General features: G+C 37.2%; 2 protein-coding genes across 6 annotated transcripts in view; one reads left to right on the top strand and one right to left on the bottom strand.

The window, feature by feature from the left end:
- The window catches only part of IQCH (IQ motif containing H), a 359480-nt gene that overhangs the window by 252878 nt on the left and 92481 nt on the right, over nucleotides 1-14121 (bottom strand). For 4 of the 5 annotated variants that reach the window (XM_007479608.3, XM_056808700.1, XM_007479609.3 and 1 more), the window contains one exon: nucleotides 2798-2918. The exons of the other annotated variant lie outside the window; for it this stretch is intronic. In XM_007479608.3, the coding sequence (XP_007479670.2) occupies nucleotides 2798-2918 (121 nt within the window). The remainder of the gene's footprint in view (nucleotides 1-2797; nucleotides 2919-14121) is intronic. 5 annotated transcript variants of the gene reach the window in all.
- Nucleotides 4480-5793, top strand: LOC107650514 (E3 ubiquitin-protein ligase TRIM17-like). The gene has a single exon (XM_016427404.2). The coding sequence runs from the start codon at nucleotides 4543-4545 to the stop codon at nucleotides 5731-5733; it is 1191 nt and encodes a 396-aa protein (XP_016282890.1). The 5' UTR covers nucleotides 4480-4542; the 3' UTR covers nucleotides 5734-5793.

Below are 14121 nucleotides of genomic sequence, written 5' to 3'. Positions count from 1 at the left end.
CAAGAAGAATATATGCTCTTAGATAACAGCTAAAAGCCCAATTTTAGGGCTTTAACATAAAATTAAGCCATGTCATCAGATAAGCTTGTGTTTCAAATGTAGATAAATTGTTTGTAAAACTTCTATTTTAAAAATAGCAATTCTAGGGACATTTAAAGAATGATACCTACTTGAGCTTGGTATAGGCTTAATCTCCTCCTCATTTCACAACACCCATATGCCTTCTTCTGCTCTTACTTCCTCCACTCCAATCTCATATGAAGAAGTAGGCAAGACAAGCCCCCCTATGCACAGATGATTCCATTCCACCCTGTCTTCTTTAGAATATTGACTCCTCTATCATCCTCATTTTATTGCTTTTTTGTTTAGTTTCTTCTTGTCTTTTGGGGACTTCTCTACTGCCTAGAGGCATGCCCACAAGTCTCTACTCCATTTCCCCAAAGCCCTCACTTGACCCATCTATCTACAGTGTCATCCTATAATTTCTCCTTTTTGTTGCTAACCTCCTTGAGAAGACTGTCTATAAATGATGCCTCCATTTCTTTTTCTATTATCTCTCTACTTAACACTCTACAGTCTGGCTTCCAACTTTCATTCAACTGAAACTGCTCTCTCTAGTTGCCAATAGTCTCTTAATTACCAAATGATCTTTTTTCAATCCTCATCCTTCTTGACTTCTTTGCAGCTTTTGACATTGTCAATCACCCTCTTCTTGATACACTCTACTCTAGGTTTCTATGACACTATTCTGTCCTGGTCCTTCTCCTACTCTGCTCCTTAGTCTCCTTTGCTGGATCTTCATCTAAGTCACATCTGCCAAAGGTGGATATTCTCCAGGGTTCTGTCCTCTTCTCCCTCTATACAATTTCACTCAGTTAGAGTTCATTACTTCCCATGGATTCATTTGTCACTTCTGTAGATGATTCTCCTATCTATTTATTCTGATCTCTCTTCTAATGTCCAAACTCACATCTCCAGTTGTCTATTGGACATTTCAAATTGGATGTTCCACATATCTCTTAAACTCAATACCTCTGAAACTGTGATCATCTCTTTCTCCCAAATCCTCCCCCATTAGAAACTTCCCCATTACTGTCAAGACTACCACTAGCCTTGTGGGCCATCAACCTAGATGCCATCCTCAACTTTTACACTCTCTGTCTCTCTCTCTCTGTCTCTCTGTCTCTGTCTCTGTCTCTGTCTCTGTCTCTCTCTTTCTCTCTCTCAAAGATTATTCATCAAGGGATTATAAGTCATGTAATGCTATGAGATGTGGTATAGCATTCAGTCTTCTGACACTTGCCTGCTACCAAGTAGATAATGTCAGTCTAGCTTCAATCCATCCTCAACTAGCTCCTTCCATCCACACAACAGGATAATGCTCTGATTGTCCAAACAGACTAAACCAGGTCCTTCCCTGCTGGGTCACCTATTAAATGACCATTCAGAGGAAGACGCTCAAAAGCTAAGGGCTAACAACAGACTCTAAGGCACCATCTCATAACCCAGGATATGAAGGACTAACCCAGGTACCAGGAACTATTTCCCAAAGCCAAAAGGCTGAAGGCTATACCAAGTATCTGAGAGCTAAGCCTGGAGCCCTGACAAAGTACTTGGAGATCCCTGAAGATCTAGAAGTCAAGGCAGCCCAAAACTCTGACTACTTATTGAAGTTGGTTAAGGTTGGGCTCAATACCTCTACTAATGGAATCCAAGGATATACCCATAAACTAGGAGTTTAGGGAAGAGGTAGCTACTATGGACTCTTCCTTCCAAAGTGGAACAATTCTGTGGCTTCCAACCAGTGTTACTCCCCTCAGGGGAACTACCCATTCATCTTCTTCAGCAGGAAAATACCTACATTTTTCCAAGAGGTTCCACCAGGCACTTTCTAGCTCATGAGGAAGACCTACAACTTAAAAGGACATTTGATTTTGTATGTCTCTTCTCCACTTCCCATGTGACCCAAGACCCTTGAGTATAAGAAGCTAGATACTTATTTGAGATTGGGAGAATTCACCTGGAACTATGTTCCTGCAGGGTCCGGTGTGGGCTGTCTTGGCCCATTAATGACTTTGTGACTTAACTTCATCACTTCCCCTTACTGACCCAGTTTCATTTTCTCTCCAATAAAAGACTTTTACCAAATGATCCTTGAGGTTCTGAAAGGCAGTTCTGAAATTTTTGTCATTTCATGTTTCAAATTCTGAAAATAAAGGGTTATCTCCGTGGAAAATGTAAAAAAGAGAGAAATCAAATTAGGTATTAGATAAAGTATGCAAATTGTTTTATAAACCTTAATGTGGTATATTAATGTCAACCAGTATTATTATTATTATATCACTTTCTTTTTAAAAAATTTCTTATTCATTACTATGATCATTTAAACTGGAAGAGTCAGGGCCAGATTGATTGCTCTGCTAACTAATTATGTGAGATTTTTCTTAGTTTCTAGTCATGTTGTTATTCAATTGTTATTATTGAATTGTTATCCAATTGTCCAACTCTTTGTGACCTCATTTGGCATTTTCTGAGGCAGACAGGTTTAAGTGATCTTCCCAGAGTCACACAGCCAGTAAGTGTTTGACACAAGATTTGAACTTATGATTATGAGACTTCTTGACTACAGGCCTGGCACTGTATCCACTATATCACCTAGCTGCCCCTTCTGAGATAGTATGAGTCAATAGAAATACATGGCCACAAAAAGTATGGGGTCTCTCTGACATAAGGACTCCACTAAATGATAAACAAGAGTTCATATATGATCTAGTTAGAGAATAATCAAATTTCTAACCTTTGTACTTGCTTGAATGAATGGACCAGTTCTTCTCTGTATTTTACTTGGCCATGTTTTACCTATAGTTTCTTGTGGAAACAGAAATGGCTTCAGAGGAATATCACCAGTTGGGCGCCACCTATTCAGGAAGAAATCCAATTTTGAAAATATCAACAGAAATTTTAAAATTTGTGTCTACTTTTAAAATAATTGTACATGTCATCTTAAACTTTTCAGTGAAGATAACACTTTTTACTGGAAAAACTCTAAAGATAATTAAGTCAGGGCTACCTTTGGCAAGACCATTCCATTCTAAAACTCTAGAAGGCATAATATCAAACCTTTCAAGTCTAATGAAGGCAGTTAGTACGAAGAAGAGAGATCTATCACATGGCTGAGTTTATATGACAAACAGCTGACAGAATTACTAGACTGTAAAACATTCCTACCATAAAAAAATAATGTGATCATTTGTCTAATAAAACAGAATCACTGAATAGACCAGGTTAAATATACTCAAAATGCTGGTCTTCACTTAATTAAATTGTTCATAATCATGTCAACTTTCTGGTTTGGTTAAGGTTGTATTTTCTTAAGCCTCAAGCTCCCTAAAGGAGGTGAATCTTTATCTTTGATCCTTTACTTCTAACTGATGCATTTATTAAGATTTATTTCATATCCTCGGTGCATTCATACTTTTTCATATATAGAGAGTGATAGTGGATATTCAGGATATTCAGATTCAGATTCTGACTGACATTTACTAGCTCTGTGATAGACAAGCCAGTTATCCTCAATTTTGTCATTCATAGCATGAGAAGAAGTATAATTATAATGGGTACTTCACAGGTTAATAGGTAACACTGACTTAAAAGTTCTTCAAAAAGTCATTGGGCAGGGGACTTATGGGTAAGCATGGTGGCTGTCTAGACATGGGACGCTTCCTCTCCTCAGCAACCACCAATATAGACTACCTCAAAAGACCAAAACAAAAACAAACAAAAAAAATCATAAGAACGAAGGGAGTCTACAGTAAGGCGCAGCATTGAAGGTACATGGAATTTAGGCATTTCCACAATAAGTAGGGTGAAAAAGCTCCCACCCAAACATGAGCTGATCTACCCTCCCCCACCCCACCTATGGAGCCAGAGTCAGAGCCAGCATGCTCCAGAATGAGCGAGTGAGTGAGGGGCACCTCTAGAGTAAGCAAGGGGAAGCTCTAGGTCCTTGGGAGCTAACTAAGACCACCAAAGACCTACCCCTGAGAGAAGCTACACCTGAAACACCAAGAGGCTGGGGAGCTCAGACCATGGGCATTCTCGGGAAGGTGGCTCAGAAAAGGGCAGTGAACAGTGGAGGGTGCAGAGATTCGAGAGCTTGCCTCAGGCAAAATCCCTGCTCCTTAACTACATACACAGAGAGCCTGCCCATCTCACTCAGATTTCTGACTAAAAAGGGAAGGAAACACCTCCACAGTGATGGCAAATTGTGCACAGGAGCAACAAATACCCTCCAAGAAAACAACAACAACAAAAAAGGCATTGGCCCTAGAAAATTTTTAGGGAGGAAAAACCCAGGCTACAGAGGAAATACAGGAGGAAATTCAAATAAACCCAAAACCTTCCCCCCAAAATGTAAGTAGTCCATAAGATCTGGAATATTTAAATTGGAGCTTATCAAAAAGATGGAAGCCGACCTTCCCGCTCTGAACCCACTTCTCCAGCTCCAGCCAAAGGAACAGCCAAAGACACTACTCCAGATTCATGGCTTCTAAAGAGATGAAGGAAGGTCTCCAAGATACGTTTACCTGCACCATTTGTCAAGCCTCTCTCACAGACCCAGTGACTGTGGATTGTGGACACAGGGTTTGCCAATCTTGTCTTGATGGCTCCAGCCAAGCTTCAGGGTCTTTCTTCTGCCCTGAATGCAGGAAAGTCTCCCAGTCAAGAGCTTTTAAACTAGCTATGAGGAGAAGGAAACCTGCTTTTAACCGCAGACAGTCACAGAGGTCTGAGGGACCCAGCAAGTGTGACAGACACCTGGAAGCTCAGACACTGTTCTGTATGGATGATAAGACCTTACTCTGTGTGTGCTGTTCACAATCCCAGGAACATGAGGCTCACACGATCCAGCCCATAGAAGCAGCTGCTGGGTACTACAGGAAAAAGCTCCAGGAGAATATGAAACTTGTACGTGAAACTTTAAAAGATGTTCAGAAGTTGATACTAGAGGAGAAGAAGGTACCTCGGACATGGGCTGTCCTGTGGACAGAACAAGTAGAAATGCCAAGAAAAATGTTTCAGGAAAAATTTAAAGAAATAAGTGATTTCCTGAGTGATGAAGAGGAAGAAATCCACAGTCTAATGGAACTGGATGAGGAGGAGAATGAAATTTTTGAGCACTTGAAGGAGCATGAGGCCCAGCAAGAAATCCAAAACAGAGAGAAAAAGATGATGAGCAACTTCCAACTGTCCCAACACAAGAATGACTTAAGGGAAATGGTCACAGCACTGGAGGAAAAGTCTCAGATGCCAGATAAGGAACTGCTCCAGGATGCAGGAAATACACTGAGCAAGAGTGAGTCACTGTTGCTTCAAAAGCCAGAACCTTTCACACCATTTCTGAGCCATTCTTACTGCATGGATTTAACCAAATTTCTGAAGAGATTTCAAGAATCTCGACCGGTGCAGTGCCATTATCCATATGATTTTACTGATGACCGAAAGAGGACTATCACTTTTGCAGATACTTCCTCAGGTCAGATGTATGCTGTTTATACCTCTGGAAGTCTTCACTACATTAATGGGAGGGATTTGTCTTTTACACGACTGGATATGGATGGCATGTCTGAAGAAGAGCAAGAAGATCCCATCTTTGCCTGTTACTGTGTGCCAGTTGAAAGGGAGAACTCGATTAGCAATTACCCTTCTAACCCCTCAATAGAATGGCATTAGGAACAGATAGATGCCTGGGCAAACCAAGGACAGAGTTTCAGGATGGTATTGAAACTATATTCCACTTGTTCACTAGTTACGTGTGTATCAGGGTAAAATTTCAGTTTTGGTAATTAAGAACTTAGTGGAATCTTGCATTGTCTTCTCCTTACTTCAACTATGTCTGGAACAAATGTGATCTGCTGAAGAAAATAAGCTTTAAAGCTTGCCTTCCCCCCTCTCCCACCTTTTACATTTCCATCTTAGGATATCATTGATGGGAAATGGGTGCTGGACTTTGGAGTAAAGGAAAGACTTGTTGATTCTCACCTCTCAGGTACCTGACACACAGGTTGTGCCACAGATTGATTCTTACAAAATATCACACAATATATATGAATAAACATTTGGTGGGGGGAAGTTTACAAGTGTATTTGAAAACTTTATTCAATGTTTCTAAGCTACGGGGTGGTGGGGACCTTGGCAGAAATAATCAGTCAGGTCTAATCTAATTAAACTTTGATTTTTTGTAGTGCTTCAGAATTATTCAAAGTAATTGCCACATAACTCCTGAGAAAGGAGTTCCTCTTAATAAAAAATTGATCAGCAAAAAAAAAAAAGATGGAAGCGTTCTGGCAAGAAAAGTGGGAAATAGTTCAAAGAGAAAATCAAAAGATTAAAACAGAAAACCAAAAGATTATAACGGAAAACCAGGCCCTAAGGACCAGAATTGGGCAACTGGATACCAATGATCTTGCAAAACAGCAGGAATTAATAAGGCAAAGTCAAAAGACTGACAAAATAGAAGAAAACATAAAATATCTCACTGACAAGATGACAGATCAGGAAAACAGATCATGACGAGACAATTTGAGAATCATTGGTCTACCTGAAAAAACAGAGATAAACAAAAATATTGATGCCATACTACAAAGAAATAATCAAAGAGAATTGCCCTGATATTCTCAAACAAGGGGGCAAAATAGAAATTGAAGGGGTTCATAGAACACCCTCTATACTAAATCCACAAAAGAAAACCCCCAGGATTGTAAATTCCAAATTCAAGAGCTTCCAGGCTAAGGAGAAAATCTTACAAGAAGCTAAAAAGAGAAACTTCAGATACAAAGGAACACCAATAAGGATTACACAAAACCTAGCAGCAGCCACACTAAAAGACCACAAAGCCTGGAACATGATATTCAGAAAGGCAAGAGAACTGGGTCTTCAACCAAAAATCAGCTACCCATCAAAACTGACTATATAGTTCCAGGGGAAAGTATGGGCATTCAACAAAATAGAAGATTTCCAAGTATTTGTTTAGAAAAGACAAAAACTCGGTAGAAAGTTTGACATCCAATCACAAAGAGCAAGAGAAACATGAAAAGGTAAATATGAAAGAAAGGAAAAAGTAGAAAAAAATTTTTTTCTTTTATTCAAACTCTCTTCTATAAGGGCTACAATTAGATCAAATTATATATATTATCATATGGGGGAAATGTTCTGTGTAACTTTCAAAAATTGTATGCATTAATAGAGTAATCAGAAGAATCACTCATAGGGAAAGATTGGGGCATTAACATGATTTGGAGGAAAAAAACAAAAAGAAAAAAAGGGAGGGGAGAATCAATGATGGTACTAAGTTATACTTGAGGAAATAGAAAAAAAAATTAAATAGAATAATCTTTGTCACACAAAGATACACACGGAAAGGGGAGGGGAAGAATTCTCTTATAAGAAGGAGAGGAAAAGGGTGCTAATAGGTATTACTTAAACCTTACTCTCAGTGAAATCAACTCTGAGAGGGAAGAGCATCTAGATCCATTGGGATCTTGAATTTTATCTTATCCAACATGGTAAGGGTGAAGGGGAAAATAAGGGGGTTTGGGGAGAAGGGAGAATAAAAAGGGAGGGAAGGAAATGGGGGAGGGGAAGGAAACAAAAAGGGAGGGGCCAGAAAGGGAAGCATAACAAGGGAGGGGACTAGGGGGACTGATTTAAAGTAAACCACTGGTTTAAAAGGTTATAGCAAAAGAAGAAAGGTCAGAATTAGTGGAGGATATCAAAATGCTGGGAAATTCACAAATGACAATTATAACTTTGAACGTGAATGAAATGAACTCCCCCATAAAATGTAGACAAATAGCAGAATGGATTAGAATCCAAAACCCTACCATATACTGTCTTCAAGAAACACACATGAAGTGGGTAGATACTCATAAGGTCAGAATTAAAGGTTAGAGTAAGACCTATTGGGCGTCAACTGACAGAAAGAAGGCAGGAGTTGCAATCATAATATCTGACAAAGCCAAAGCAAAAATAGACCTGATTAAAAGGGATAGGGAAGGTAAATACACCCTGATAAAAGGGAGTATAGACAATAAGGAAATATCAGTAATCAACATGTATACACCAAATGGTATAGCACCCAAATTTATAATGGAGAAACTAGGAAAATTGAAGGAGGAAATAGATAATAAAATGATACTAGTTGGAGATCTGAGCCAACCACTATCAAATTTAGATAAATAAAATAAATCAATAAATAAGCAGTAAAAGAGGTGAATGAAATCTTAGAAAAATTAGAGTTAATAGATATATGGAGAAAAATAAATAGAAACAAAAAGGAATACACCTTCTTTTCAGCAGCACATGGCACATTCACAAAGACTTACCATACACTAGGTCATAAAAACATGGCATACACATGCAGAAAGCAGAAATAATTAATGCAACCTTTTCAGATAATAAGGCAATAAAAATAATGATCAGTAAAGGTACATGGAGAGCCAAATCAGAAATCAATTGGCAATTAAATATGATGCTCCAAAATCGGTTATAGAACAAATCATAGAAACAATTAATAATTTCATTGAAGAAAATGACAATGGTGAGACATCCTTTCAAACCTTATGGGAAGCAGGCAAACCAGTACTCAGAGGAAAATTCATATCCCTGAGTGCATATATTAACAAATTAGGGAGGGGAGAGATCAATGAATTGGACATGCAAATCAAAAAAACTTGAAACGAACAAATTAAAAACGCCAAGAAGAAAACAAAATTAGAAATCCTTAAAATTAAGGGAGAAATCAATAAAATGGAAAGAGATAGAACTATTGGACTAATAAATGAGACAAGAAACTGGTACTTTGAAAAAAACAAACAAAATAGACAAAGTACTGGTCAATCAAATTTAAAAAAGGAGAGAAGAAAAGCAAAATAACAGTACCATAGATGAAAAGGGGGACCTTACGTCCAATGAAGAGGGAATTAAGGCAATCATTAAAATCTTCTTTGCCCAATTATATGGCAATAAATATGCCAGTCTAGGTGATATGGACAAATATTTACAAAAATATAAATTGCCTAAACTAGCAGAAGAAGAAATAGAATTCTTAAATAATCCCATATCAGAAAAAGAAATCCAACAGGCCATCAAAGAACTCCCTAAGAAAAAATCCCCAGGCATTCAAAGAACAGCTAATCCCAAAACTTTACAAACTATTTGACAAAATAAGCAAAGAGGGAGTTCTACCAAATTCCTTTTATGACACAAACATGGTACTGATTCCAAAGCCAAGCAGGTCAAAAATGGAGAAAGACAACTACAGACCACTCTCCCTAATGAACATAAATGAAAAAATCTTAAACAGGATACTAGAAAAAAGACTCCAGCAAGTGATCAGGAGGGTCATTCACTATGATCAAGTAGGATTTATACCAATGCAGGGCCGGTTCAATATTAGAAAACCATCCACATAATTGACCATATCAACAAGCAAACCAACAAAAATCACATAATTATCTCAATAGATGCAGAAAAAGCCTTTGATAAAATACAACACCCATTCCTATTAAAAACAGTAGAAAGCATAAGAATAGAAGGGCCTTTCCTAAAAATAATAAACTGTACATATCTAAAACCATCAGCAAACATCATCTGCAATGGGGATAAACTTGATGCATTTCCAATAAGATCAGGAGCAAAACAAGAATGCCCATAATCACCTCTATTATTTAACATTCTACTAGAAACACTAGCAGTAGCAATTAAAGAAAAAGAAATTGAAGGCATTAAAATAGGCAATGAAGAGACCAAGCTATCATTCTTTGTGGATGATATGATGATATGACTTAAAGACTCCTAGAGAATCAACAAAAAAGCTAGTTGAAATAATGAACAACTTTAGCAAAGTTGCAGGATACAAAATAAACCCACATAAGTCATCAGCATTTCTATATATCTCCAACACATCTCAGCAGCAAGAATTAGAAAGAGAAATTCCATTTAAAATAACCCTAGACAATATAAAATACTTCGGAATCTATCTGCTGAGACAAAAACAGGAACTATATGAATACAACTACAAAACACTTTCCACAAAACTAAAACTAGACTTGAGCAATTGGAAAAACATTAACTGCTCATGGGTAGGATGAGTCAATATAATAAAAATGACCATACTACCCAAAATTATCTATCTATTTAGTGCCATACCCAATGAACTTCCAAAAATATTTTTTACTGAATTAGAAAACCCATAACAAAGTTCATTTGGAAAAACAAAGGATCAAGGATATCCAGGGAAATAATGAAAAAAAAAGAAAGGTGGCCTTGCAGTCCCAGATCTCAAACTATACTATAAAGCAGTGGTCATCAAATCAATTTGGTACTGGCTAAGAGACAGAATGGAGGAACAGTGGAATAGACTTGGGGTAAGTGACCTCAACAAGACAGTCTATGACAAATCCAAAGACCCCAGCTTTTAGGACAAAAATCTACCATTTGACAAATACTGCTGGGAAAACTGGAAGACAGTGTGGGAGAGATTAGGTTTGGATCAACACCTCACACCCTACACCAAGATAAACTCAGAATGGGTGAATGACTTGAATATAAAGAAGGAAACTATAAGTAAATTATGTGAACATATAATAATATACATGTCAGACCTTTGGGAAGGGAAACATTTTAAAACCAAGCAAGACATGGAAAGAGTCACAAAATGTAAAATAAACAATTTTTATTACACCAAATTAAAAAGGTTTTGTACATATAAAATCAATATAACAAAAATTAGAAGGGAAGCAACAAATTGGAAAGAAAATCTTTATAACAAAAACCTCTGAAATTACTCATAGTAATGAGTAATTAGAGAAACCTCTAATTACTCAAATTTATAAAGAGCTAAATCAATTGTACAAAAAAATTAAGCAATTCTCCAATTGATAAATGGGCAAGTGGCATGAATAGTCAGTTTTCAGCTAAAGAAATCAAAACTATTAATAAGCACATGAAAAAGTGTTCTAAATCTCTGATAATCAGAGAGATGCAAATCAAAACAACTCTGAGGTATTACCTCACACCTAGCAGATTGGCCAACATGACAGCAAAGGAAAGTAATGAGTGTTGGAGGGAATATGGCAAAGTTGGGACATTAATTCATTTCTGGTGGAGTTGTGAATTGATCCAAACATTCTGGAGGGCAATTTGGAACTGTGCCCAAAGGGCGACAAAAGACTTGTCTGCCCTTTCACTCAGCCATAGCATTGCTGGCTTTGTACCCAAAAGAGATAATAAGGAAATAGACTTGTAAAGAATATTCATAGCTGCACTCCTTGTGGTGGCAAAAAAACTGGAAAATGAGGGGATGCCCTCCAATTGGGGAATGGATGAACAAATTGTGGTATATGTTGGTGATGGAATAATATTGTGCTAAAAGGAATAATAAAGTGGAGGAATTCCATGGGGACTGGAACAACCTCCAGGAAGCGATGTAGAGCAAAAAGAGCAGAGCCAGGAGAACATTGATACACAGAGACTGATACAGTGGTACAATCGAATGTAATGGACTTTTCCACTAGTGTCAATGCAATATCCCTGAACAATCTGCAGGGTTCAAGGAGAAAAAAACACTACCCACAAGCAGAGGACAAACTGAGGGAGTAAAAACACCGAGGAAAGGCAACAGCTTGACTACAGGGGTGGAGGGGATATGATTGAGGGAAGACTCTAAATGAACACCCTAATACAAAAACATGGAAATGAGTTCAGATCGAGGACACATGTGATACCCAGAGGAATCATGCATCGCCAATGGGAGAGGTAGTAGGGGGAAGAAAATGATCTTTGTTTCTAATGAATAATGTTTGAAAATAACCAAATAAAATAATGTTTAAAAGGGAAAAAAATGTGAAAGAAGAATGCCCATTATCATCTTTATTATTTAACATTGTACTAGACACACACAGCAGTAGCAATTAGAGAAGAAAAACAAATTGAAGGTATTTTTTTCCATTTGAATTAGTTTATTTAGACAATTTAGAACATTATTCTTTGGTTACAATAATCACATTATTTCCTTCCCTCCCCTGCACCCACCTTTCCGACAGCCCACGTTCAATTTCATTGGGTATTACTTGTGTCCTTGATCAGAACTTATTTCCATGTTGTTGATGTTCGCACAAGGATGTTCATTTAGTCTACATCCCCAACCATATCCCTTCGATCCATGTATTCAAGCAGTTGTTTTTCTTCAGTGTTTTTACTCCCAAAGTGTTTCCTTTGAAAGTGGATAGCGGGTTTTCTAGTAGATTCCTCCTACTTGTTCAGGATAACTGCATTCCCACAAATGGAGAAGTCCATTCCATTCCATTGTATTGTATCCGTCTCTATCAGTGTATAATGTTTTCCTGGTTCTGCTCCTCTCACTCTGCATCAATTCCTGGAGGTCATTCCAGTCCCCATGGAATTCCTCTACTTTATTATTCCTTTGAGTGCAATAGTATTCTATCACCAACATATAATACAATTAGTTCAGCCATTCCCCAATTGAAGGGCATCCCCTCATTTTCCAATTTTCTATCACCACAAAGAGCACAGCTATGAATATTTTTCTACATGTTTTTTCCTTATTATCTCTTTGGGGTACAAACACAGTAGTGCTATGGCTGGACCAAAAGGAAGACAGTCTTTTAGCGTCCTTTGGGCATAGTTCCAAATTGTCCTACAGAATAGTTGGATCAATTCACAACTCCACCAGCAATGCATTAATGTCCCAACTTTGCCACATCTCCTCCAGCATTCATTACTTTCCTTTGCTGTCATGTTAGCCAATCTGCTAGGTGTGAGGTAATACCTCAGAGTTGTTTTGATTTGCATTTCTCTGATTATAAGAGATTTAGAACAGTTTTAATGTGCTTTTTAATAGTTTTGATTTCTTTCACTGAAAATTGCCTATTCATGTCCCTTGCCCATTAATCAATTGGAAAATGGCTTGATTTTTTGTACAATTGGTTTAGCTCTTTATAAATTTGAGTAATTAGACCTTTGTCAGAGGTTTTTGTTATGAAGATTGTTTCCCAATTTGTTGCTTCCCTTCCAATTTTTGTTACATTGGTTTTGTTTGTACAAAACCTTTTTAATTTGATGTAATCAAAATTATTGATTTTATATTTTGTGATTTTTTCTAGCTCTTGCTTGATTTTAAAGTCTTTCCTTTCCCATAGATCTGACAAGTATACTATTCTGTGTTTGCCTAATTTGCTTACAGTTTCTTTCTTTATATTTAGGTCATTCACCCATTCTGAGTTTATCTTGGTATAGGGTGTGAGATATTGATACAAACCTAATCTCTCCCAAATTGTTTTCTAATTTTCCCAGCAGTTTTTATCAAATAGTGGGTTTAGGTTCCAAAAACTGGGATATTTGGGCATATCATAGACTGTCTTGCTGAGGTCATTTACCCCAAGTTTATGCCACTGATTCTCCTTTCTGTCTCTTAGCCAGTACCAAATTGTTTTGATGACCACTGCTTTATAGTATAGTTTGAAATCTGGGACTGCAAATCCTCCTTCCATTGCATTTTTTTTCATGATTTCCTTGGATATCCTTGATCTTTTCTTCTTCTAAATGAACTTTGTATAGTTTTTTTTCTAATTCAGTAAAAACGTTTTTTGATAGTTCAATGGGTATGGCACTAAATAGGTAAATTAATTTGGGTATGATTGTCATTTTTATTATGATAGCTCGTCCCACCCATGAGTAATTAATGTTTCTCCAATTGTTTAGATTTAATTTTAATTGTGTGGAGAGAGTTTTGTAGTTGTGTTCATATAGTTCTTGTGTTTGTCTCAGAAGATAGATTCCTAAGTATTTTATATTATGTAGGAGGATTTTAAATGGAATTTCTCTAATTCTGGGTTGGACATATATAGAAATGCTGATGACTTCTGTGGGTTTATTTTGTATCCTGAAACTTTGCTAAAGTTGTTGATTATTTCAACTAGCTTTTTTGTTGATTCTCTAGGATTCTTTAAGAAGACCATCATAACATCTGCAAAAATGATAGGTTGGTCTCCTCATTGCCAATTTTAATACATTCAATTTATTTTTCTTCTCTAATTGCTA

The sequence above is a fragment of the Monodelphis domestica genome, chromosome 1 (assembly GCF_027887165.1).
Source record: "Monodelphis domestica isolate mMonDom1 chromosome 1, mMonDom1.pri, whole genome shotgun sequence".
In the NCBI taxonomy this organism is placed as follows: domain Eukaryota; kingdom Metazoa; phylum Chordata; class Mammalia; order Didelphimorphia; family Didelphidae; genus Monodelphis; species Monodelphis domestica.
The sequence above is the reverse complement of the archived record's forward strand: the minus strand, read 5'-3'. Positions and strand labels throughout refer to the sequence as shown.